Here is a 24,475-nt window from a genome sequence, read left to right as displayed (position 1 = left end):
CCAGAGGAAATAAAGGCAGAAACAGAATGAGCATTTGGAAATGGGAACTTCATTATGACTTTCATGGAGCTGACTCAATGGAAGAGGGGAGAGAGTGAATGAAGAAAGAGTAAGCGAGAGAGAGAAAATAAAGAGCAAAGGGAAAGAGAGAAGGAGGACACAGTGTGTGAGAGGGAAGGGGGAAGGAATAGATAGAAAGTTTCCCCTTGCCACTCCATCAGCCAGTCCCCATGATTATCAGGATCTGAATCAGTCTCTGGAAGAAAAGAATGGGGATGGTGGGAGTTTGTCCGGCTGAGAAATTCAGAAAACTGCACCATTTCTGACCATCCCAGTAGTCACTGCTATTCAGAAAGCCAAGGTTGAGCAGCACTATGGAGCTGAAAAGAGGAAGCCAAAGAGCAAGAGAAACAATGGAAGTGGGGGGGCATCTGGAAAGATGTGAGTTATGTCGTATCTTGTTGCCCTGAACAGTCTCTGTGCAATTTCAGTACAAAGGCATTTAAAAATATATATAGATTAGGAACAAAATGAATCCTAACAATGCTGTTGGTCCATTACTAGATGTAGATGGTGGAATTATCAGTAATAATGCAGAAAAATCAGAAGTGTTCAATAAATATTTCTATTCTGTATTTGGGGAAAACAGCTGATGTAGTTTCATTGTATGGTGATGACAACATGCTTTCCGTTCCATTAGTAGCTCTGGAGGATGTTAAGCAGAAGCTACTAAAGTTAGACATTTTTAAATCAGCAGGTCCAGAGAACTTGGATCCAAGAGTTTTAAAAGAGCTGGCTGAGGAACTCACTGGACTGATAATGTTGATTTTTAATACATCTTGGAGCACTGGGGAAGTTCCAGAAGACTGGAAGAAAGCTATGTTGTGCCAATTTTTAAAAAGGGTAAACAGGATGACCCAGGTAATTATAGGCCTGTCAGCCTGACATTGATCTCTGGCAAGATAATGGAGTGGCTGATATGGGACTCAATTAGTAAAGAACTAAAAGGAGGGCAATGTAATTAATGCAAATCAACATGGGCTAATGGAAAATAGAACCTGTCAAATTAACTTGATATATTTGTTTGATGAGTTTACACATTTGGTTGATAAAGGTAATAGTGTTGATGTAATATACTTAGGCTTTTGTAAGGTGTTTAACTTTGTACTGCATGACATGTTGGTTAAAGAATTAGATAAATATAAAATTAACATGGCACACATTAAACGGATCAAAAACTGGCTAACTGATAGGTCTCAAAATGTAACTGTAAATAGGCATAATTGAGTGGGTCTGTTTCCAGTGAGATCCCACAGGGATTGGTTCTTAGCCCTATGCTATTTAACATGTTTTACCAATGACCTGGAAGAAAACATAAAATCATCACTCATAAAGCTTTCAGAGGACACAAAAATCAGGGGAATGGTAAATAATGAAGATGACAAGTCTGACACAGAGAGATCTGGATCACTTGGTAAACTGGATGCAAGCAATGTGCATTTTTATATGGCTAAATGTAAATGTATACATCTAGGAATGAAGAATATAGGCCATGCTTACAGAAGGGGGGGACTCTATCTTGGGAAGCAGTGACTCTGAAAAAAAGATTTGGGGGTCGAGGTGGATAATCAGCTGAACATGAGCTCTCAGTGTGATGCTGTGGCCAACAGAGCTAATGCAATCCTGGGTTGCATAAACAGGGGAATCTTGCATAGGAGTAGAGAAGTTATTTTACCTCTGCATTCTGCATTCGTGTGACCACTGCTGAATACTGTGTCCAGATCTGGTGCCACAATTCGAGAAGGGTGTTGATAAATTGGAGAGGGTTGAAAAGCCACAAGAATTATTAAAGGATTAGAAAATGGGCCTTATAATGATAGACTCAAGGAGCTCAACCTATTTAGCTTAACAAAGAGAATGGTAAGGCATGACTTGATTACAATCTATACGTACCTACATGGGAAAAATATTTAGTAATGGGCTCTTCAATCTAGCAGAGAAAGGTACAGCATGATCCAATGGCTGGAAGTGGAAGCTAGACAAATTCAAACTGGGAATAAAACGTACATTTTTAATAGTGAAAGTAATTAACCTTTGAAACAATTTACCAAGGGCCATGGTGGATTCTCCATCACTTAGAATTTTTAAATCCAGATTGGATGTTTTTTCTAACAGATCTTTCTAGGAATTATTTGGAGGAAGTTCTCTGGCCTGTGTTATGCAGGAAGTCACACTAGATCAGCGGTTCTCAAACTAGGGCCTCCGCTTGTTCAGGGGAAGCTCCTGGCGGGCCGGGCCAGTCTGTTTACCTGCCATGTCTGCAGGTTTGGCTGATCGTGGCTCCCACTGGCCGTGGTTCGCTGTTCCAGGCCAATGGGAGCTGCGGGAAGCGGCGCAGGCCAAGGGACATGCTGGCTGCCCTTCCTGCAGCCCCCATTGGCCTGGAGCAGCAAACTGCGGCTGGTGGGAGCTGCGATCGGCGAAACCTATGGATGTGGCAGGTAACCAAACTGGCCCGGACCGCCAGGGGCTTTCCCTGAACAAGCAGCAACCCTAGTTTGAGAACCACTGCACTAGACGATCATGGTGATGCCTTCTGGCCTTAGAATCTATGAATACTGAACACAGTCTCACTCAGAAACTCCCATAATCCCTAGAGAGAGAGAGATGGTGGAGGGGAGGAAAAGGGGGAGATGGTTGGGGGAGATTGTGGTGGTCCGAATGGAAAGGGAGGAATAGAGGGAGCGGGAACAAAAGATAGAAGAGGGTAGTGGTTGGGACGGAGAGGACAGGAGAAGGCTGACAGAAAGAGAAGAGAAAAGGAAAAGAGGAAGGTGCTGGTTGCAATGGGACTTCAGACAAGTGCTTGCTGCTGGGATGCATCTCAGCTGTGTGAACTGGTTCAGTGAACACTCATGGTGAGGGCCTGTGGAATAACAAGATAACCAGCACACACAGTTTACATGCTACAACACAGGGCAGACCCAACACTGGCCAACCCAGAGCTAAGGGAAAGGCACAGGGTCAGGGAGGAATAGTCTCCTTTTAATAAAGCAAAGTGACCTTTAAAGCTACACCTTAATGTTATCCACCCAATCTGGAGGGTGGTTCGCTGAATAATTATTTAGGCTCCTTTCTCTCCTCTCCAGCTGCTTTGTGAGAGCTCATTAAGAATTAGTCACAGGGCTGCAGGTAATGAATCGTGACTTAGTCTACTTTGATCTGATTAGCAGCCAAGCATGAGCTGCTGACAGAAATCCGTGTTCCTGCCTTCGTGTCGCTCTGCTCGGAGGCCAGTTCAATAAAAGAACAGCGTCTTCATGACAGGGAAGATTTCTGATTCTCAAACAGCCAGCCGGAGCCAGACCATGACTGAAGCCTACGTGTGAGAGCAGCTCATTCTCAAGGACGTGCCTAAGCCCCTGGCAGTCATAGACCCAAGTTATAATGTTCAGATCCAGAGCCAAAATGCCTCAAAGGTCATACGAAGGCTTTGGTTAGGCCCTTTACAAGATGTAAGGGTCTGCTGCAAGATTTAGAACTGGGTCTAAATGTCCTCAAACATCAGAGTACCTGGACTGAGTAGAAACATTCACTGATGAAAGAGCATGTGTGTTTGCGTGGCCGGGTGCCAGCATGTGTGCATTCATGTGTGTCCGCGTTCTTCTTATCTCGTTGGCCTGCTCAAGGCATGCTTGCCCACCCTCGTTGCAGGCTGTAAGGAGTTGAGCACTGGCCGATTCTGTTGCTGATTGCAAAGGAACTGGCTGTTGGAGGTGTTTGGCTCTGTGCTGGCGATTGCAAGCAGCAAGCAGAGCTGGCCAGAAAATGGAATTTCCATTCCTTGGGAAATTCTGACATTTAAAAATTGTTTTCATTCTGAAACGGAACCAGAATTTCTAAATCTCCAGCAAAACAAAAAGTTCCCCAAACCATTCCATTCGGAAATGTCAAAATGCTTTTCTTTGACAGCATCAAATCTTTTCGCTCCAATAGGGTAATCATGTTTCCTTTTGATAACGTCAGCACAGTAACCTGAAACACTATTATATTGTATTTCTATATTATATCTATTAAAATAGTTAATATGAGGGGAAAAATCAAAACGAAAGGAATTGAAATGAGAAAGTTGAAATGAAACATTTCAGCATCACCTTAATGAAATGAGAAAGTCAAAACAATTCATTTACATTTTCTCCCCATCCACACATTTCCCACAACACATTTGGATCGCAACAAAACTGCATTTTTCCAGGGAAAACTGTTCCGTCAACATTTTTGTCACTCGGCTCTAATTGTGGGGCTGTGGGAAGGTGTGCAATAGGCTTTTTAGATATCTCCAGGCCAAGGCCAAAACACCTCTCCAGGAACCCTTCCTAAGTGAATTCATATCCCTTCCCACACCAGCTCCCATATCCTCTCTCTGCTCCTACCTCCGTTTGACCAAACCTCTGCTCCTTCCAGACTTTAAAGAGGGCCTTTGCACTTCCTTGTGTCAGACATTCATCCTATGATGGATCCTGACCCATGGGTTACCATTTAAGGTGTGCAGTCTTCCAGAAGCATGATGGGTGAGAAAGCACAGGTGTGCATGCCTGTCTCTAGTCTGAGTGTGTATGTGTACCTCTGCGTGTTTACATGTGAATGGGAATAGGAGTGTAGGTGTGTGTGATTATATTCCTACAATCTTAACATTCAACCTCCCCTCTCGGGGATCTTCTAGCCTGGAGAGTAATCTTTGTGCATAGCAGGGAGTCCCTGTAGAAAGACATACATCTTCTGCAGGCTGGGTGGAATTTTTAAGCTGCAGAGCTGTATTTCTTGCATCCAAGTCCGTGTTTTGGAAATGCGCAAGTATGAGTGCATGAGTCCCTGAGCCAGTCAAGCATTTAAGCATGTGCTCATCTTTAAGCCATATTAGTAGCTGCATTGAAATCAATAGGACTGCTCATGTGTTTAAACGCAAATACATTCTTAAGTGCCTTGATAGATTGAATCTTAGTCTAACTGATAATCAGGCCTGCACTTACTCACTAAGCTCCCTTTACACCACACTGACATTGTGAAGGGACCTGTAGAAGGGTAAATTGACTGCAGGTGGACCCCTCATGGCTGGGTGTGCGGCTTTCCTCATCCAGCACACACTCACGGCTGGGTGTGGGGGCCCCCTCATCTAGAACCCCCTGCTGATGGTTGTTCTGGCCCAGCAGTGGTTTCTCTTCTTGTCACTCAGCCCTCTAGCCAGGGTCTGCCACAGGAGTTTGCTTCATTCCTGTGTCCTCCAGAGACCTTCCCTCCCTCACTCAGATTTCCTTCTCGCCATGCATGGCCTCCCTGTTCCCTCAGGTCTCTCCACTACCACAAAAGTGACTGCAGAATTCTTCACACTCTGCCTTCTGCTCCACACTGCTTCTCTTTGTACCGCTACCCAGCTCCTCTCCAGCTAGTCTTCATCTTTAATTAAGTCGGGCCTACCCTCTAGGAACCCACATGAACCTTTTCACCACCTGCGTGGGTAGGCACCCCAGCACCTGGCCTTAAACTGAGTGTAAATGAGTTTACGCAGTGTAAAGCAGTCTTAGTGTAAATGAATGTTAGGACCTGCTTGTGCGCATCGGTGAGGGTGCACATATTTCTATGGGTGTGTGTCACTATAGGAGTGTGCATGTATTGTATGGGGAGGGTTGTTTGAAAAGAGTTTCTGCAGCTTTGGCCATGCAGTATATGTTGTGTACATGCATGGGAGTGTGTAGGAGTGCGCATTTGTGGTCTGTGTGTGAGGGGGAGATGAGTGTCAATCAAAAGTGCACACCATGTGTCCAGCTATGTATGCAAATGTACAGGGTGGTTCCTTACAGGTTAGCTGGGCTGTTATGCATCAGAAAGCAATCCCCATTAGCTGGGACGGGGAAGCATGTTGATGCCGCTGTCCAACTAAGGTTAAAAAAGAAAGTTTGGTGAACTGAAAAGTATAACAATAGTTTAGGCTTTGCATACAATCTCGGAGGCCAGGACAGGCCATTCCTGTAGAGTGTAGACAAAGGACTGGGTCAAGTCCATGGAACCTAGACTGTTCCTTTAGGGTCCATGGAAGGTGGTGAGTCCAACTCATGGCTGGCTATTGCCCCAGACCCTCTGAATCTAGGAGCACTCAGGGTCTCAAAGATCTTTCTCCAGGTGCTTTGAAAGTCTTAATATCCTTAGCCGCTATGTGCCTTAGTTTCCCATCTGCAAAATGGGCATAATAACACAGCTCCGTACTCACTTTCCATTGCCAAGGCAAGTGGAGTAAAGTCTTGGAGCCTGGCAAGTGGAGATCTTCACCTACCTCCAGTATTGAGGTTTGAAAAGGAAACTCCCTTCTATAGATGGATAAGATGATAGTGCATGGCAAAATCCAGCAAGGTGCTGAGCACCTGCAATCCCTTTTGGAGTCGAAAGGAGGAATCCTGAGGTTCTTCTTGAGACCCATCCCAGGAGAGATCAGTAGGACATGCAGGGGCTCACCCTCTTTTTGTTTTTGCCCCATTGTCTGATGGGGCTCCCCCTGCCACCACACACCCCCCCAACCCTGATTCCCACAGAGTATGCATGACGGACATGGTTTTCATCGGTGTGGAGAACCCATAACTTCCAGGGTAGTCGATAGTGGCTACAAATGCTCAGTGCCTCTGAAAACCAGGCCCCAAACCTTTTCCTCATGCATGTGTCCCAAATGTTACCTCTGGCTGAAGACAGCACTATATTTATTCTGCCTGGCAGCTGCCACTGCTCTGCGCTTGGTTGAGAATTAGGTCAGACAATTGGACAGCTCACTGCCAGTGGACATGGCATTCTGCATAAACGATGTCTTGTGCACAAGGGGGTAAGAAAAGGAGGTCTGGGATGTCCCCTTGGCCTTGGTTATTCTCCAGTACCTGAGCTATTGTGTCCTGCACCAGAGAAGGGAAGGGTGTCCATTAAAACCAGCACTGAGGTGGGTTCTCAGGAGCTCCCAACCACCTTTCTATCGCCTAGAGTGCAAATGACTCATCACGAAGATGGGGGCTGAACTCCTGAATGAGATCACAGCCCTCCTGCCCTTTCTCCACAGTTTCACCCTGTGAATTATTGTCTTATTTTCATTCCACGCCAATGAGCTGTCAGCGACGGATACTGTAATTCAGAGCAATAGAAACACAAACAGATGGGTAATTGACCCGCGTGCCTTCATTACACTGGAGTTCAGCACTGCTGTTCAAGCCATAAACTCCTTTATCTGCCAGTCTGAAATCCCTGGGCCTTTTATGAGGAAAGGCGATCAGGCCAGGCTTCTTCGTTCAGTTATTGTTCTCCCCTGCCTCATGCACTTCAGAAAATGACAGAGTCTGACAAGCAGAACTTATCAGGTACAAGGAAACAGCTGTGAATCCTACAGGGCCCCGGGCCATCTGTAGGGAGCCCACAGACTTGGGCTTTAACAGGAGAGCACAGAAAAATAGCTATAGTGTGTATGCGTGTATGTGTCGGGGGGAGAGGGTATGTATGTAGGGCTAGATTCTCAGCATGTGTAAAGTATCAAAGCTACATTGAGGTCAGTGGAACCATGCCAGTCTCCATTAGTAAGAATGTGGCACATACTCTTTTTGTTGGGATTTTCAAATGAGATGAAGGGAGTTAGACACCCAGCTCTCACTGAAATTCTGTGGGACATGGGCTCCAAAATCCCTAATCACCAGTACAAATTTCCCCCTATATTCTTTTTCTTTCTTGCCTATGGTAATTCTTTCTGTCTACCAGTCTCTAGCCTTTCCTTCTTTCTGTCTTTCTTGCATAGGTCCGACGTTTCCACACCATGAGAGATATTTAGTCTCTAACAAAATAGGTCAGCATGGCATAATGCTCATTATAGCTGAACTAGCGCTCGGTGGATGAGGCTGAAAAAGTCCATCCGAGGAAAAGGTATAAAGGCCAGCACTGTGCACCAGGGTGGAACACACTGTAGTGGAATCTGGGGAGTTGAATAGAGACAATCTCCTCCCAGTGTGGGATAGAGGGGACTCTGGGGTTGGGGTAAAGAGGCAGCCCCTCGCACACAGCTCTGTGGGGCTACAGGTTTTTAGCAGGCTTTTTCTAGCACCTAATAGTGTAACAATGTCAATTTCACCTAATGGACCCCCTCCTTATATCTCTTCTTGCAGAACATACTGTGGTATATTTTCCAAGGCTTGTGAGCTGGTACCCCACGCCATGACCTCCTTAAGTCCAGCAGATGCAATCTGATCTCAGCTGAACAGTTGCAATGCACTTGAGACATAAATCTTGTACCCCAAATTCCTTTCTCACGACAACTAGGGAAGAAATCGTATAGCAACTTTTAATTCCTCTGTGTCACCTTCCCAAGCTGTTAATGAAACAAGTTTAAAAAAAGGAACAGCAACCCGCAACATTTATTTTCACATTCCCTGCTCTTGTCTCTGCACCAGGTCTCCAGATCATCTTCCCTCAGTATTTACAAGAGAAATTTGTCCAGTCTGCGTTGAGTTACATCATGTGCAATGGAGAGGGGGAGTATGTGTGTCGGAACAGCCAGTGCAGCTGCCAGTGTGCTGAAGAATTCCCACAATGCAACTGTCCCATCACCGACATTCAGATCATGGAGTACACGCTGGCAAACATGGGCAAGTCGTGGACGGAAGCTTATAAAGATCTGGAGAATTCAGGTAACCCGGCAAAAGGGCTGTTTTCCAGCTCCTGTGGTTTTGATGTAGTTGTTTTAAGAATGATAAGAGCAAGGGTTGTTAGGAAAATGGGTTTCTCTTCCAGAAAACATTTTGACTTTTCATTAAACACCTCCCTCCCACACTGAAAAAACCTAAATATTTTTGGTCTAATATCTAGACGCTTTTGTGCTTCAGATGTTCATTTTTTGGGACAAAAATTTGAAACTCAGGCCTAAAGAGAGGCTGGGAATGGTTGGGTCATTACACTAATTGAATCTATTTCCCTATGTTAAGTTCTCCTCACACTTTCTATGGGTCATCTTAATTATCCCTTCAAAAGTTTTTTTTCTCCTCCTGATGGTAGCTCATCTCAATTGATTAGACTCTTCCTGTTGGTATGCATACTTCCACCTTTTCATGTTCTCTGTATGTATAAATATCTCATGTCTGTGTGTTCCATTCTATGCATCCGAAGAAGTGAGCTGTAGCTCACGAAAGCTCATGCTGAAATAAATTTGTTAGTCTCTAAGGTGCCACAAGTACTCCTGTTCTTTTCATGTGAATTAGACACTTTTCATGATGAATGTTGTTTCGTAGAAAACCCAATGTTATATCCAAAACCAGCTTTGATGGAAAATTCTCTATCGGCCCTACTAGCATTCTAAACGATCTATTTCATCATTAAACAGGAGCGATATTTAGCTTTGTTATAGATTAGCAGAATGTAAATGGTGCAGAACGTATCTTTAGCTCTCCCAGAATTACACACTCCTTAGTGGTGTACTGGCAGCTCATGTGCAAATATCACAGGGCAGATTAAGCCCCTTTGTGACAGAGATGTGCTGTGGGGAGATGGGGGCTGTGGGAAGCTCTATCTGAGTGCTGGTGTCTGGTGGCCTGACGTTCCTGATTTTCATGTGGTTTCGTCTGCTGGCTTTATTGGCGTTTTGTCTGTGTGATGCTGGCGTAACAGAGATCGGAATCGGGCCCATTATTGAGCTTTCATAAAGCATGATGCTTTCAGGGGCTCTAGGTGGGATGCAGGAGCACTGGCCCTTGTTACACCCGTGGGGAAGGTACAATAAATGCTCCACCCAGCAGTCACCTGAGCCCTAGAGGGGTGGAGTTATGGCTCCTGCCTGGACACACCCTAATCCATGAAGTGCTAGCTGGTCCCCTCCTCCCCACACTACATGCACTTGTTAGTGCTTGCAGCCAAATTATACCTGCCTCCGGTGTGGGAATGCAAGTTGTCAGGAAGGGGCTGCCCTCCCAGGGGCTTTCCTTTTGGAGTCATGTGACACGACATGCACCCAAAGCAAATTCAGAGCCCATTTGGCTTTTGGCCAGCTCTGCGGTGGGTTTGAAATTAATGGCGTTTCGTGCAATTTGGTGTTTAAATCGTAACTGCTCTATTCGGGCTTTGAATGGACAAATGCTCCTTTGTCCAATGAGGAAATGGCGCGAGGCCTTGGATAAAATGCTTTTAATGAAAACCTCCCTGGGGGAGCCTTCACAGCATCACAGCCACGCTTCTCAGCCGGTCCTTTGCTACTCCTTGTTTTGTAGGCTCCTGACCCCTTGATGGTCTAACTTGGGTGCCCTACAGAGGACCTCAAATGATCTGCCAAGGGCTCGTCTATATTTCAGTGCCTGGAAACTGCATTCACTGTTGCTCCAAGTGGTTCTGTTCCCACACCGATCTTATACCCAAGGAACCATTGGGCCAGATCCTCAGCTGGTGCAAATCAGCATGGTCAATGGAGCGATGCCAATTTACGTTTCCTGAGGCGCTGACCCAGTGACTTAAATGGAGCTGTCCTGATTTAAATTGTTAAGAGGAGAATCAGAATCTCACATCCTAACCATTGTTGCCATTAAAGACCCCAGGCATATCTTGCAAGTATAGAGGTGTTAAAACTGGCCAGCATCATCAGAGTTAACTATATTCTGTCTCCCTAAATTCCTCTTGCAGTCTCATTTGAATAGGGGGTTTCTCACTTCATGTTGTGTTGCAGTGCACACTTAAATGTCTGCCATGTTCCTTCCCAGAGGTGGATGCCTTTCAATGATGGCTGAAGTGACACCTATTTGTACTTTGTATATCAAATTGGTACATTTCAGTCCTCAATTTGTTACATTCCATATAAAGTATTCCTTGAAGTGAAAAGTGCCATTAAATCTAAGGTTTAATTAGCATTTTGCTTCACTGCGTTAATAAAACTTCCTTATTTAGTTAGTCTTCATCCATGGAAAAACATTTTGATGAAAATCTCCAATATTATCCCTTAGGCCTTCTTAACCAAAATGGGAACGGGGTGTAACTGTGAATTTAAGATGCACATCAGCTAATGGCAGTGGAGTGCAACTCAAAACATCTAACATCAGTTCTTGCTTCTTCCACAGACTCTCTGTGTGATCTCAGAAAGTCATATGAGGGCAGATCCTCAGCTGCTGAAAACTGGTGTGGTTTTTTTAAAGCCAATGAAACCATACTGACTTATACCAATTGAGAGTATGCCCCATAATTGCTGTGTGCCTTAGTCTCCCATCTGCAAAATGGGCATAACAACACAGCCTATTTCTGTCTTATCTAATTAGCAGAGCTGGACAATTTCCCTTCAAATCTGTTTTGGAAGAAAAATTGGGTTTTGAGTAAATGTGGGGAGGGAGCGGTGGCATGTAACGGTGTCTGCTTTCCCTGGAAAATTCCAACTTTTCATTGAAAGACTCAACACCTGAAAACCTCAAAAATTTTGGCTGAAAGCGAAATAAAATTATTTGGAAATATTACCATGGTGCCTCATGGGAGTTGTAGTTCAGGTACCTTATGTCTCCATTCTCCTCTGTAGGCTGGGCTTCCCAGCCAGACAACATCTCCCAGGATGAACCAGAGTTGCAGAACTCCCATGATACACTGGGTGACTCAAAAGGGAAGACTGTGGTACATTGTGGAAAATTTTCTGCAGGGGGAGGGAGGAATAAAATTTCAACCAGCTCTACTACTTTGAATGCAAACTGTTTGGAGCAGGGTCTTTCTATCATGTGTGTTCAGTGCCTGGCACAATGGGGTACTGGCCCCAGCTGGAGTTTCCTAGGTGCCATTTTAAGATATACAAATATTAACTAAGAAACTGGTTTTCTTCAAGTCAACCTTAGCTTTTTGAACCAACACCCTGCAGCTTTTATTTTGCTGGCTTTGTTTTTCTCCAGACGTGTTCTGCTGGTATCAAAATACACACAATGAACTCAAATTTCAACCCCTAGTCTCTACAAAATCACGGCACATCCATCATCAGAGAGAAAAGAGCTCGGCCTTTCACACAAACAGGCTTTGGAGGAAATTGATTTGTAAGGGGCGGGAAGCAAATGCAGAGCTTTTATTGCTAAAAGGTACTAGGTATAATCAGTGTGGTCCGCAGAAGCAATTATACATGATGATAGTTTCAGAGGACAGGGGAATGGGAGGGAGTCATTTTGGGGGGAGGAGGAGAAAGGGACTGAATGCCACATTATAAATCGAGTGGATTGCAGATGACTAAAAAAAGAACATCTCCCAGCTGCCTTTGGGGAAGGAATGTAGGAAACCAGATGTCCTATGGTCTTTATAGTGTGGTGATAGTGATTATTTTTTTTATTAGGTGCTCAGATTGTATGGTGATGAATATCTGTCTACCTCCCTAACTACCTATTTGGCTAATACATAGACTTTCTCTATTAGGCTGCTAGATTTGAGTTAGAGGGTTGAACAATAGGAAATGTGTAGTAAAAAAAAAAAAGATCATTTATAAGGAATTTTCATACCACCGGTCCAAAAGGGAACAATTTTTCAGTTATTTGAAAAATTTCAGGAAAATCTCTATAGAAATGTTTTGGTTTAGAAAATGTTTGTTTCTCGGATTGTTCGCTTTCTGCTTTTTTTCTCCCTCTCTCTCCCCCCCCCTTTTTTTTAAAATTTATTTTGCCACCAAAAGAGAGAAAGGGAAGGGAGAGGACATGAAAACAATAAACTGAAAGCCAGAAAAAAAGTGACGATGTTTTAATTTTCTGATGTGGTAAGGCAAAAAATGGAAAATTTCAAACAAACCAAATTTGTTCATGAAAATTTCCGAACTTGAAAGAAAGTCCATTTTTAAATGGAAACATTTTTCACTGGAATAAATTTTTGAACAGCTCTAAGCTCTACATTTTCTCTAGTGGAATCCCCGATCCCATATAACTAGGGCCTTGCTGGGACACCTTTCCCATTTACCAACCCCCCGATGCCTTTGGTGACCTGCCCAGGTTAAGATCCCGTGCCCTGGAGTATTAATTCTCCATCTAAGTCCCGCTGCTGCAAGTATAAATGGAAAATATCTCACCCATAACATGCATTGGCTATAAATCCACCCTTACAATAGCAATGACAGCCACAGAATTAGGGTGCTTCCTGGAGAATAACGACCAACCTGGGGATTAATGCTCATCAGCTTCTTTCAGCTGGTCATTACTGCACCTTGACTGCTATTGCTTCAATAACTAGTATTAGGCTTTGTGCCTTCAGTGATGCACGAGTGACTCAAAGCCTGTCACTTTGGTTGTGTGTTCCTAGATGAGTTTAAATCCTTCATGAAAAGGCTACCTAACAACCACTTCCTGACCATCGGGAGCATCCACCAGCACTGGGGCAATGACTGGGATCTTCAGACCCGATACAAACTCCTGCAGAGCTCCATGGAAGCCCAGCGGCAGAAGATCCAGCGCACTGCCCGCAAACTCTTTGGCCTCAGCGTCCGGTGCCGGCACAACCCTAACCACCAGCTGCCTAGAGAAAGGTACTTACACCCCCACCTCCTGCATCCATGGCAGGTCCGTGTTGATGGTCTCAGTGAGAAGCATGGGGTGGGGGGGGTTGTTTTGCTTTTTTTTTTTTTAAATACTTGGTGCCTCTTTCTTCTTTTACAAAGCTCACAGCAGTGCAGAGAAAACGGTGGACCTGAAGTGATTCAGGCCCCGGTGACATAGCTACAACTGAGAGCGTGAAAGAAGGAGAGAGACATGCTCAGAATTATTGAGGAAATGGGTGTTCTGTCACAGGTATAGCAGCTGTAGCTATTATATAGTAATGGCTGACTCCTCCCAGCCTTTCCGGGTGGCAGGATTCAGTGCTGTCTCCCACCCTTTTTTGGAGTTCTGTCTCCATGGTTTTAATGAACATTTCTCACCCTATCGTAGCTCTTGTCTGGAACTGAGGAGTGTCGCTTGAAATCCTGGAAATAATGAGCTCTGGTATCTCCTCTTCCGAGCCTCGCTGGGAGCGGATGGGCCAAGTTAGCATTTGTAGATGAACTGCTTTTTTTCACCAGCTTGATCAGCTGTCTGTTCTATTTCTAGAGATAATTAATTGGCTAACTAGAGGCTCTTGTATCCATTTTATCCATAGGGCAATGAGCATTCTGAGCTTTCACTTAGCCATATACAGTCAATGTCATGCTTCCAGGTCCTTAAGGCCTCTTTAATAACAGAGGACTTTTGTGCAGGTGGACAATATCCCAATGAGGAGACCAGGGATAGTTCAAGGTTAAAGGATTTTTATTTTCTTCTGGAGACCATTTTCAAACTGACCCATCTAGACGGTTGGCTAAGTCGTTACAAACGAACCTAGCTTATGCAGAAGTAACATAGACATTCGTATATTATCTTTGAATCGTGCATCATCACCACCACCAAAAGCAGAAAACAGCACCTAGCCAATATGCAGCCAACCGTGCGGGTACAAAGCTTTATATAAATATGTCGTTAGCATTTTGCTTCTATTTGAAAAAGCCAGCCAGGCAGAAAGGGAGCCTCCAACAAGCACTATAAAAGCTGGGTAAGGGAGGATGAAATGGATGCTGGCAGCTGAGTTTTTAACTGACTGATGTGTTTGATTTGTTTAAGTCAACACCACCAGGCATATTATCATTTCCACTCTTATGTGTCATCCCGCATTTGTAGTAAGTTGGGGGACTGGCTCGGCAGACAGATCTGGAGAGAGGGGTATGTATTTCAGTGTTCTTTTTAGTGGGGCTAGGACACATTCTCATTTTCTAATTGTATATATTATATAGAGACAGATGCTTATCATTCATGCCACTGGCTTTGAAAGGATGGAGGGGTTATATTAACAGCACGTCTCTCTCTCTCTCTCTCGTGCACAAAAGCATAATAGAAAAGTACATTATATATTCAATAGCAACCTAAAGGAGAGGGAAATAGAATTGCCATTCACTGCCCTCCAGGAAAAAGAAGAGGAAGTGTTTCCATGAAAAAGAGAGGGTATAGATTTTTGTAATTGGAATGATACTACTATGACCTTTGTCAGTAGTGGAGAAAGAAAAGAAAAGAAAAGAAAAGAAAAGATTTGCATTGATTTGCTTTTTCTTAAAAGCACATTGTCCATATCAAGTTCATAGGTTTTAAAAAAGAAATGACTCCTTAATTCTTGTAGCCTATATTAAAGCATGTAGTAATTTATTTAAATTTGAAAACTGAATGGGCACACGTAAGTTTATTTTAAAACTTTAGAGTTAATAAAGAATACGCACAGAGGGCCATCTCGCCCGGCCTCTAGCCTTATTGTCATTAGCTAAGAATACATTTCACAGTCTTTAAGAATGAAAATAGTAGCACACACTTTCACTTCACTAAGGCATCAAGCCATCATGGCAACTATCGCTTGATGAGAAATAGGGGGCTGATTCACAAAAATATTAAAATCCCCCATCCCCTTTATTTTTCAATGAACTGTTGACACAAATGTGTAATTAAATATTTCATTTCACATTTTTACTAGCGCACATAGCTACCATCCAGATGGACATCTCATTTCCCTTCACATTTCCCCCAAACCTGCCCTTCAGCCTTGCCCAACGAAATGAAATTTGGAGTGAGTCCAGAAGGTCAACAAATCTGAACTCTTTTAAACCAGAGGGAGGGGAGCGAATCATTCCAAAGTCAAAGGTCCCTCAAAGAGACCACTCTGCCTGCAGCTCCCTTTATCTCTGGTGATGGGTCATCCACTGGTCTCAACTGCAGCCTGGTGACACAAATAGAGAGAACTGACAGAAATGTAAAGAGCTAATGGAGTCTCCACCATGCATGTTGTGTGTGGTTTGCATTTTACAGGGCTTGAAGAGCAAACACTAGACTGGTCAGTTTATCGTCCATCTCATTTTCGGGTTCTAATGTGCCAGCACAATGTGCTTAGTGTTCACAGTATTACAGAGCAATTGTTTGAATCTGACAACAAAAAAACATGGAAATGTAACCCCCACTTATAATCTTTTCTGGGGAAGAGGGAGCAAAAGACACCCATCCAAAACATACTGGTTTACTCTGACATTTGCTTTCAGATGATGTCGGTCTTTCTTGATTGTTTCTACATCTATCCAATCTCTCTCTCATTGCACCTCTTTCTTTCATGCCTATAGCTTGTCCCTAGGCATGCGCTGGGTTTTGCTTCTTATTTTATTTATTTATCTATTTAGTGCAGCCATCAGCAGATGGTATTTTTTCCCCTGTCCTGCTTGCATCTCCGTAGCGCTGAGACACAGAAAACACTGTACCATCCCCTGCTCCCTTCCCATCACCGCTTCACAATGCTGATTTGAGGAAGAGGAAAATTGCTAGTTTCCAGATCTTGGCTGAGCCACCTTTCCTGTTCTTCACGGCCTCCTCTTGGACGGGATGCTCAGCGAACGAGTGGGTGGGAAGAAGGGCAGTCTGCATTTGTACAATCCAACCAGCATCGAGGCTGGACGAGGACATAATGATCTGATTCTGTAATTGCCATTGTGTGGAGAACAGGCCTGTCATGTTTCTCTAATTCCCATCAGGTCAACTCTTACTGTTCTGGCTTATTTCTCTCTGTGTGTGTGTGTGTGTGTGTGTGTGTGTGTGTGTGTGTGTGTGTGTGTGTGTGTGTGTGTGTGTGTGTGTGTGTGTGTGTGTGCTATAAATTTGTCTTTTCATTGCACTGAGCCATTTGTAGCCCAGACGAATATCCATGTAGATCATCTTCTGAAATGTGCCTGGTCACACACAACCAACCTCCTGCCCCTCTTAGTCTCTTGCACTCACTAGAGTGGTTTGACAGTAATCTAATTCCACTGACTTCAGTGGTGGGGAGGGATAGCTCAGTGGTTTGAGCATTGGCCTCCTAAACCCAGGGTTCTGAATTCAATCCTTGAGGGGGCCACTTAGGGATCTGGGCAAAAATCAGTACTTGGTCCTGCTAGTGAAGGCAGGGGGCTGGACTCAATGACCTTTCAGATAGACCTATCTCCATATATTATATTAACATCTGGAGTTACACCAGTGTAAGTGAGCACAGAATTAGACAGAAAGGGCCTGATCCCACACTCTGTTCCACCAGCTTTACATCAGTGTAACACTCATTAAGTCAGTGGAGTTACCTCCACATAAACCCAGTGTAAAGGAGCAGAGAATCAGGCCATATATTTATGTGCACAGGAAATCTCTGAGTGCATGATGCACAGGGAAGGCCAAATTCAGCCCTGGCATAAGCAAATCAATAGAGTTGTGCTTACACCAGAGCTAAAACTGGCCCCGATGTTAAGGTATAGGCATATGTAGCTGTTAAATCATGTGTAGTATATGTATTTTTCTCTATTATTCATATGAGAGTGTGCATGGTGGTTATTTAAGTCTATGTACAGTGTGTGTGTTTATGTATATAGAAAACCCGGAGATATAGTATGAAATGTATGTTGGCACATACACGTGTGCGCACACACTCACTCTACAAACACCCATAACTACCCAATCAACTTGCAATGAACCCCACCTATACACATACACCCACTACATAAACAATATTCTCACCCGTCGCCCTGGCATTGTTCCTATGTCAATGCAGCCCTTTGGCCTCTCATGTGTTCATAGCTTGTGCTGCATGGTGGGTATGACAGGAGCTGGGGAGTCATTGATACTTAGCTTCAGCAGAAGCCCCTTGCCTCTGTCTCCATGTTAATGCTCTTCTCTTCATTGCCAGCTCACATTCACTCAGCCAGTTACTCTTTACCAACATGCCAAGAGGCTGGTTTCAGCTTCTTCTCCAGGGGGGCAAATTTCTTCCTGCTCTAGGGGGCTGAGCGGCTGGCCCTGGAAGTGCCATTTCACTGCAGGATGAGTCTCCATAGCAAGAGTCTCCACACTAATGAGTCTCCATAGCAAGATATATGCTGAGGCCAGTGCAAGGTCAGAGGGGAGGTGGCTTACAGAATTGCTGGGCAGAAGAACACTCTAGCTGTACCCCTATCCTGCAATGCTCCCTACACCAGGCAGCACAGAGCTGGTGAAGCCAGCTGTGCACTGGGGTCAGTGTAAAACCTGGACAGGATTTGCCTGTTCCCAAAGGAGTCACTCCCTGGGGCCTTGCTGCAGCTCTAGCACCAAGCAGAGACACAATTCAGTGCCAGGACCAAGCCACATCTGCTTTCCAGCTATATGGCCCCGGTCCCTTGCGAAGAGTAATAAATGTGTTCTCCCAGCAAGCCTAGGGGGAGGAATATCCCCACTGTACAAACAGGGAACTTAGATGCAAAGAGATGATATGACAGAGCCAAAACTTGAACCCCTGTCTTTCAAGCTCCAGCCCTGTGCCTCATTCCTGAGTTCATCTTGCTGCCAGGGGGCTCTTCTGCTGTAACTGTTGTGGTGGAAATTGCAGTGTAGGTGGGAGCTTGGAATGTATCTTTAAGACACAATAGCTGCTGTGAGCCTGGCAACCTGTGATTTCCCATTGTTGCCATTGAGCAGGGCGCTCCATCACAGGATCCTCGTGCTTCATCAATGAGCCTTTCACCCATGCAGACAAAAAAAAAAACAATTTGGCAGATGGGCGGGTTGTTTTATTTCCCATGCACCTGCTCTAATGCTGCAGTTTTATATTTAGATTGCCATGTACAGCAGAAGCAATGAATTGTGCTTCCCTTGAGGGGAAGGTGATCCATCCATATTGTAGTCAGGGGGTCTAGTGGTTAGAGCACTTCAGGACAAGGGGGACATGGATGCTGACTCCTTCCCTGACTCAAGCATAGTGTCTTACTTTCCAGTCCGGACAAGAAAGTGACATTTCTAGACGTCAGTGTCTTGTTTCCAAGTTCCCTAGCCTCTTTCTGCCTTTTCCCACTTGCAGGACTGTTCTGGTGAGCTGTTATGGGGGAGAGAGACCCTGGCAGCTTCATGCCAAGTGAGGGATGTGCTAAGGGTCCCTTCACACTTCTCAGCCTTCAGCATTTTCCTGTTAATTCATTTCACTCCCCTGTCCCTCTCAGTCTGAGCCTTTCACTCTGTTTCTTTCTATTTTCCCTCCCTTTGCACAGTTCTCCTTTCTTACCCCCACCGCTTCTTTTTCTCCTTTTGTCAGTTTCTCTCTTTCCATTTGCTTTTTTCTCTCTTCTGTTTTATTTCACACTCCCCCTTAACCTCTCCCTCTTTCCATCTCTGCTTCCAATTCTTTTCCACTTCTCTTCCTTATTTATTTCTTCCCTTCCATGCCTCTGTCTCCTCCACCCTTCTCTCTCACCCCTCCCTTCTCTTCTCTTCCTTGAGTCCTCCTGCTGTTCTTTGCTGCTGTATCATTTAAAGCCTTCTTTGATACAGCTCACAGCTTAATGATTCTTCGGCGGTCAGGCTATGCAGGTGCCATGAATTTCACTAATCCAGCTCTGAGAGCCTCTGTCCATAATCACTCCTCCTGTTCTGCAGGGACTGAATCCTAATTTGTCATTAGCCAGGCCTCTCACTACAGCGCTACCCAGAACTTTTTTGCCCAGAGGAGACAATGAAGTATTCATTAGTGAGGGGGGAGGGGCAGCTGCGCAGGGATTTCTGGGGAGGGCTGGTTAGAAAGGAAATACTGCATGGAGGTACTAAGTGGTGGCCAGTCAGAAAGGCAACATTCCAGGGGTGTTGGAGAAGCCATATATGGGGTTACTACAATATAGAGTAATAGGGGCAGGCACTGAGATAGTGGGGTGCTTTAAGGATGAGGGTATTACAGCAGAACTATCACCACACACCCAAGCCTCTGGCTTCTTTTCTGTCTTCACTGACCTGTGCACCATCAGCTGATCAAGGTTCCAAAGGGGTTTGGCTCCTGACAAGGGCTGGCTAGGAGGATGCCCTGAGTCACTGCCCAGTCTCAGCCTAGAGAAGCTGGTATAACCTGCTGCAGTTGGTAATGCTCCCAAAGGAACCAGCTGCCAGCTGAGGACCGTCAAAGGGGCCTTTCCCTGCAACCCCATGCTAGGGTTGTCAGTTCCACTCCTACTAGCGACTCATCAGCACTGATGAATCCCCAGCAAGAAATTGAGGCCAGCTGGTTTTTCTTTTGCATGGTCCGTGCAGCACCAAGGGAGTGATGCAGGATAGGGAATCTGCCCCAGGGCTATTTCTTACAGGGCATTTATCCTCCAGTGGAGGAGGAGGACCTGGAAGGAGATTGGGACAGAGTGTATCAAATGCCAGACACCAGAACATGCAGCTTCTGAAACCCTGCCTCACATACCCACCCTACCCTTAATAGGGGCCCAGCTTCAATTGTAAGAGCCCATCTGTACACTTGAGGCTAAAGTTCTTGTTTTCCTGTTTGCAGGACAATACAGCAGTGGCTTACCCGGGTTCAGTCCCTGCTTTACTGCAACGAGAATGGGTTCTGGGGGACCTTCCTGGAGAGCCAACGGAGCTGCGTGTGCCACGGCAGCACCAGCCTGTGCCAGCGCCCCATCCCGTGCATTATCGGGGGCAACAACAGCTGCGCCATGTGTAGTCTGGCCAACATCTCCCTCTGCGGCTCGTGCAACAAGGGCTACAAGCTGTACCGGGGCCGCTGCGAGCCGCAGAACGTGGACTCGGAGCGCAGCGAGCAGTTCATCAGCTTTGAGACAGACTTGGATTTCCAGGATCTGGAGCTGAAGTATTTGCTGCAGAAAATGGACTCGCGTCTCTACGTGCACACCACCTTCATCAGCAACGAGATCCGCCTGGACACCTTCTTCGACCCCAGGTGGCGCAAGCGCATGTCTCTCACCCTGAAGAGCAACAAGAACCGGATGGACTTTATCCACATGGCGATCGGCATCTCCATGCGCATATGCCAGATGCGCAACAGCAGCCTGGACCCGATGTTCTTTGTCTACGTCAACCCCTTCAGCGGGAGCCACTCTGAGGGCTGGAACATGCCGTTTGGGGAGTTCGGCTACCCGCGCTGGGAGAAAATCCGCCTCCAGAACAGCCAGTGCTACAACTGGACCTTGCTGCTGGGCAACCGCTGGAAAACCTTTTTTGAGACTGTCCACATCTACCTACGCAGCCGGACTCGGCTGCCCTCCCTGCTGCGCAATGAGACTGGCCAGGGGCCCGTGGACCTTTCTGACCCCAGCAAGCGTCAGTTCTACATCAAGATCTCTGACGTGCAGGTGTACGGCTACAGCCTGCGTTTTAACGCCGACCTGCTGCGCAGTGCTGTGCAGCAGGTCAACCAGTCATACACCCAAGGTGGGCAGTTCTATTCCTCGTCCTCCGTCATGCTCTTGCTGCTGGACATTCGGGACCGAATCAACAGACTGGCCCCCCCTGTGGCACCGGGTAAGCCGCAGCTGGATCTGTTCTCCTGTATGCTCAAGCACCGCCTGAAACTGACCAACAGCGAGATCATCCGCGTGAACCATGCACTAGACCTGTACAACACCGAGATCCTCAAACAGTCGGATCAGATGACAGCCAAACTCTGCTAACCCTGACTCTTCTGTGGACACATCAGTAACTGATCCTTTCGCTGTATAAAAAAATGAAAAGAAAAAGGAAACAAGGAAAGGGGAAAGAAAAGAAAAGAAAATTTGTAAAATGTAATTAATAGACAAAAAAAAAAAGGTGTGGGGGGAGAGGAAATTCTTCATTTGTTGGAAACTAAACCCGTTCTAGCAGCTGTATAAAACTGTCAGGCATGTTTGTTATTTCTATAATCCATCATAAATGGGTCACATCTTACTCTCTCTCGACCTTGAGGGTGTTGCTTGTTAGGACTCAGGTGCTGCAAAAATAAATCAGAGGGAGGATCAGAGCTGGGGGGAGGGACATTTCGGTAATGAATTGTAAAGATTTCTGCTATGCAGGTGCCAAGACAAACAAACAAACCAACAAAGAATTATATATCAATGTAAAAGAGCTGCCATTATTCCTAGTGGGAGTAAATGGTCAAAAGATAAAAGATATTTCTTCTGTTGAGATTTATACCAGCCTGATGTTTAATTATTCACCCCTCCTGTGATGAACTTTGTCTCTGGAAGGGAGGTGATGGCAGTCCTTTGAGAGTAATATCCATGCTTGCACACACAAGGAGGAGTGAAGGACTACATTTTCCAAAGAGACTAGGAACTTGGAGTGTCTCCATCTTTCAGCGCCCAACTGGAAACATCTTCCCAGTGGGCCAATGCTCAGCACTTTCTGAAAATCAGCCCCTTTGAAGGATCAGGACCTCTACTGGGGCAGATCCCCAGCTGCTCCAAATGGTCAGAGCTCCATTGACACCATTGGTCATAGCTCCATTGGAGTCAATGGAGCTATGAAAATTTACCCCAGCTTCACAAATGCAGCTACACAAATGTAAGGTGTCTCAAGTCAAGCACCAAAGAACAGAGGCACTCCAAATCATTAGTCACTTTGGAAAATATACAAGTTGAGGTTTTTTTCACATATACTATACACACACACATACACACGCACAAACATACACACACAATCCTGTTTTTGTTCCCCCTTCTTTCTACAGACAAAATCCAGGTTTCATCTGCTGATACTAAACTCTTTGCCCCATAAGAAAGAAACAGATTGTTGCAAAAAAGAACAGAACACACCAATCTCCCAAAATCACAACAGCAAAACAGAAGTAAAATAGCTTGAATTATCAAAATGTAACTAAGCTGAGTAAAGTTTTGCACTGGGAATATATATTTCTATTATTTTTCTAAAATCCCATAGAGCATATAATTGAAGATTTAGGGTGCAATCCACAACCTTCTGAAGACAGGGTGAGGGGGACTCTTTTGATTGATTTCAACAGGTTTTGGTGAGGAATCACTAAAAAATAAGGAGGTGTAACAGGAGAAATACAGCTACTTGACCTGTCAATTTAGGCAATAAAGCAGTATTTTCGTACAAGCTGGAACTGAGACCTTGAGAAAGACCTGAACCTAAACCATGGGTCTTGATCTGGTCTGTGGTTTAAAATTTCAGCTCAAAAAAAGTTCAGATTTGAACCCCGAACCCTGAAATTCAGACGTGTTTTGATCTACGGTTTTGGACAGGCCCATGGCAAAGATGTGGGGTTACATTTTGTAACGTAGGTGTTTTTGAAAATGTTGTCCATGGACCAGGCATCAAGTTGGACAATTAAATCTGGATTCAGACTCAGAGTTCAGTTTGCAAGGTTTTGGTTGAGGCTCATCTCTACTGTGCACCAAAATGGAGGGAAGAGGATTAGCTAACCTTGAAAGAACCATACACTCATTTAGAGAAACCCACAAACAAACTAGCTAGCGGGAGGCTATACCCAAACTACTCTGAGCTGCTACCAAGAGAAGAAAGAGTAAAAGCCTGCAGTCAGCCCAAGCTGTGTGTATGATGGGGAGTCAGTTACATTTGTGACACCTCTTGTGTTTGCTTTCTAATGTGAGCATGTTCCCTAGCAGGAATATGCGTGGAAACAGTCACTTTTAAGGAAAAACTGGACAGTATTAATGAGAAGCAAATTTCACATTTGTAATTATGAGTATTTTCAGTAGAAACTGTGTTTGTAAAAATTACATCCATCCAGTCAAGGACCAGGGACATACCATGTAATCTACCCGACTGACCAAAGTAGCTGAAAGTTAAGGAATAATAGTAATACATTTAAAATATCAAATATTATTCTTGAACAACCTACAGACCAAGAAGGATTCACTGGTACGATCTGGTGAATAATCTGGAAGAGTGAAATTTGCTAGCAGAAAACGAAATGAAATTCATCAGAAAGTTATTCCTTACTAATTATTCACCCAGGTCTAGTCACCAATAGCAAGAGGAGTTGCCACTCAACCAGAAATCCATAGGGTCATCAGCAGACTCATTTTCCAAAGCCTGTCCTGTGTTTGCAGAACAGTTAGGGCATGCATACATCTCCTATTGACTTCATGCGGTGCTAGATCCCATTAGGCTGAAATTGGTGGTATCAAAGTGGGAACTTTAGCTTTGATATGGCACTGGAAGCCACCAGAGTTTTCAATCACTGTTGTCTAGATCTGCTCTAAGCAAATTTAGAGAACACAGGGGTTAAAATGTCAGTCACTGATGACCCCTAGCACGTCAGGAATTGCTACCACTGTTGAAGCTGGACCCTGGGTAGCAAAAGAGGGAAGTTTTATTTGGAAAAAGTCTAACATAGATGCCCCCTTGGTGTCCAAAACTTTTTTAATGAGTCATGATGTTATTACATGGCATCATTATGCAATGCCAGATCAATACCGTGTAGAATCTTTGTCTGGCATCAACAAGGAATGATGTCGCAACATGGCAGGGTGTCATTGCATCGTGAAATGAAGACAAAATGTTGTGGATCAATTATTTTGTCTTCGGGATACAAAAAATTACAACTCTCCGGCAGCTCAGCCAGCATATTGGGCTTAAAACGAGTCTCAGACTCACAAGAAAAAGAAATAAACAAGGTTGGGTTCGTTAGACAAGCCTTG

General features: G+C 44.9%; 1 protein-coding gene across 2 annotated transcripts in view; it reads left to right on the top strand.

Moving 5' to 3' along the window:
* The window catches only part of BRINP1 (BMP/retinoic acid inducible neural specific 1), a 96,010-nt gene extending 71,772 nt beyond the window's left edge, over positions 1 to 24,238 (top strand). For both annotated transcript variants that reach the window (XM_039507086.1, XM_039507087.1), the window contains 3 exons: positions 8,466 to 8,702; positions 13,294 to 13,516; positions 20,344 to 24,238. In XM_039507086.1, coding sequence (XP_039363020.1) covers positions 8,466 to 8,702; positions 13,294 to 13,516; positions 20,344 to 21,484 — 1,601 coding nt within the window. In that variant the 3' untranslated portion in view covers positions 21,485 to 24,238. The remainder of the gene's footprint in view (positions 1 to 8,465; positions 8,703 to 13,293; positions 13,517 to 20,343) is intronic.
* The last annotated feature ends 237 nt before the right edge of the window (positions 24,239 to 24,475 follow it).

This window comes from Mauremys reevesii, linkage group 19 (genome assembly GCF_016161935.1).
Source record: "Mauremys reevesii isolate NIE-2019 linkage group 19, ASM1616193v1, whole genome shotgun sequence".
NCBI lineage: Eukaryota > Metazoa > Chordata > Testudines > Geoemydidae > Mauremys > Mauremys reevesii.
This window is presented reverse-complemented; position numbering and strand designations above follow the sequence as displayed.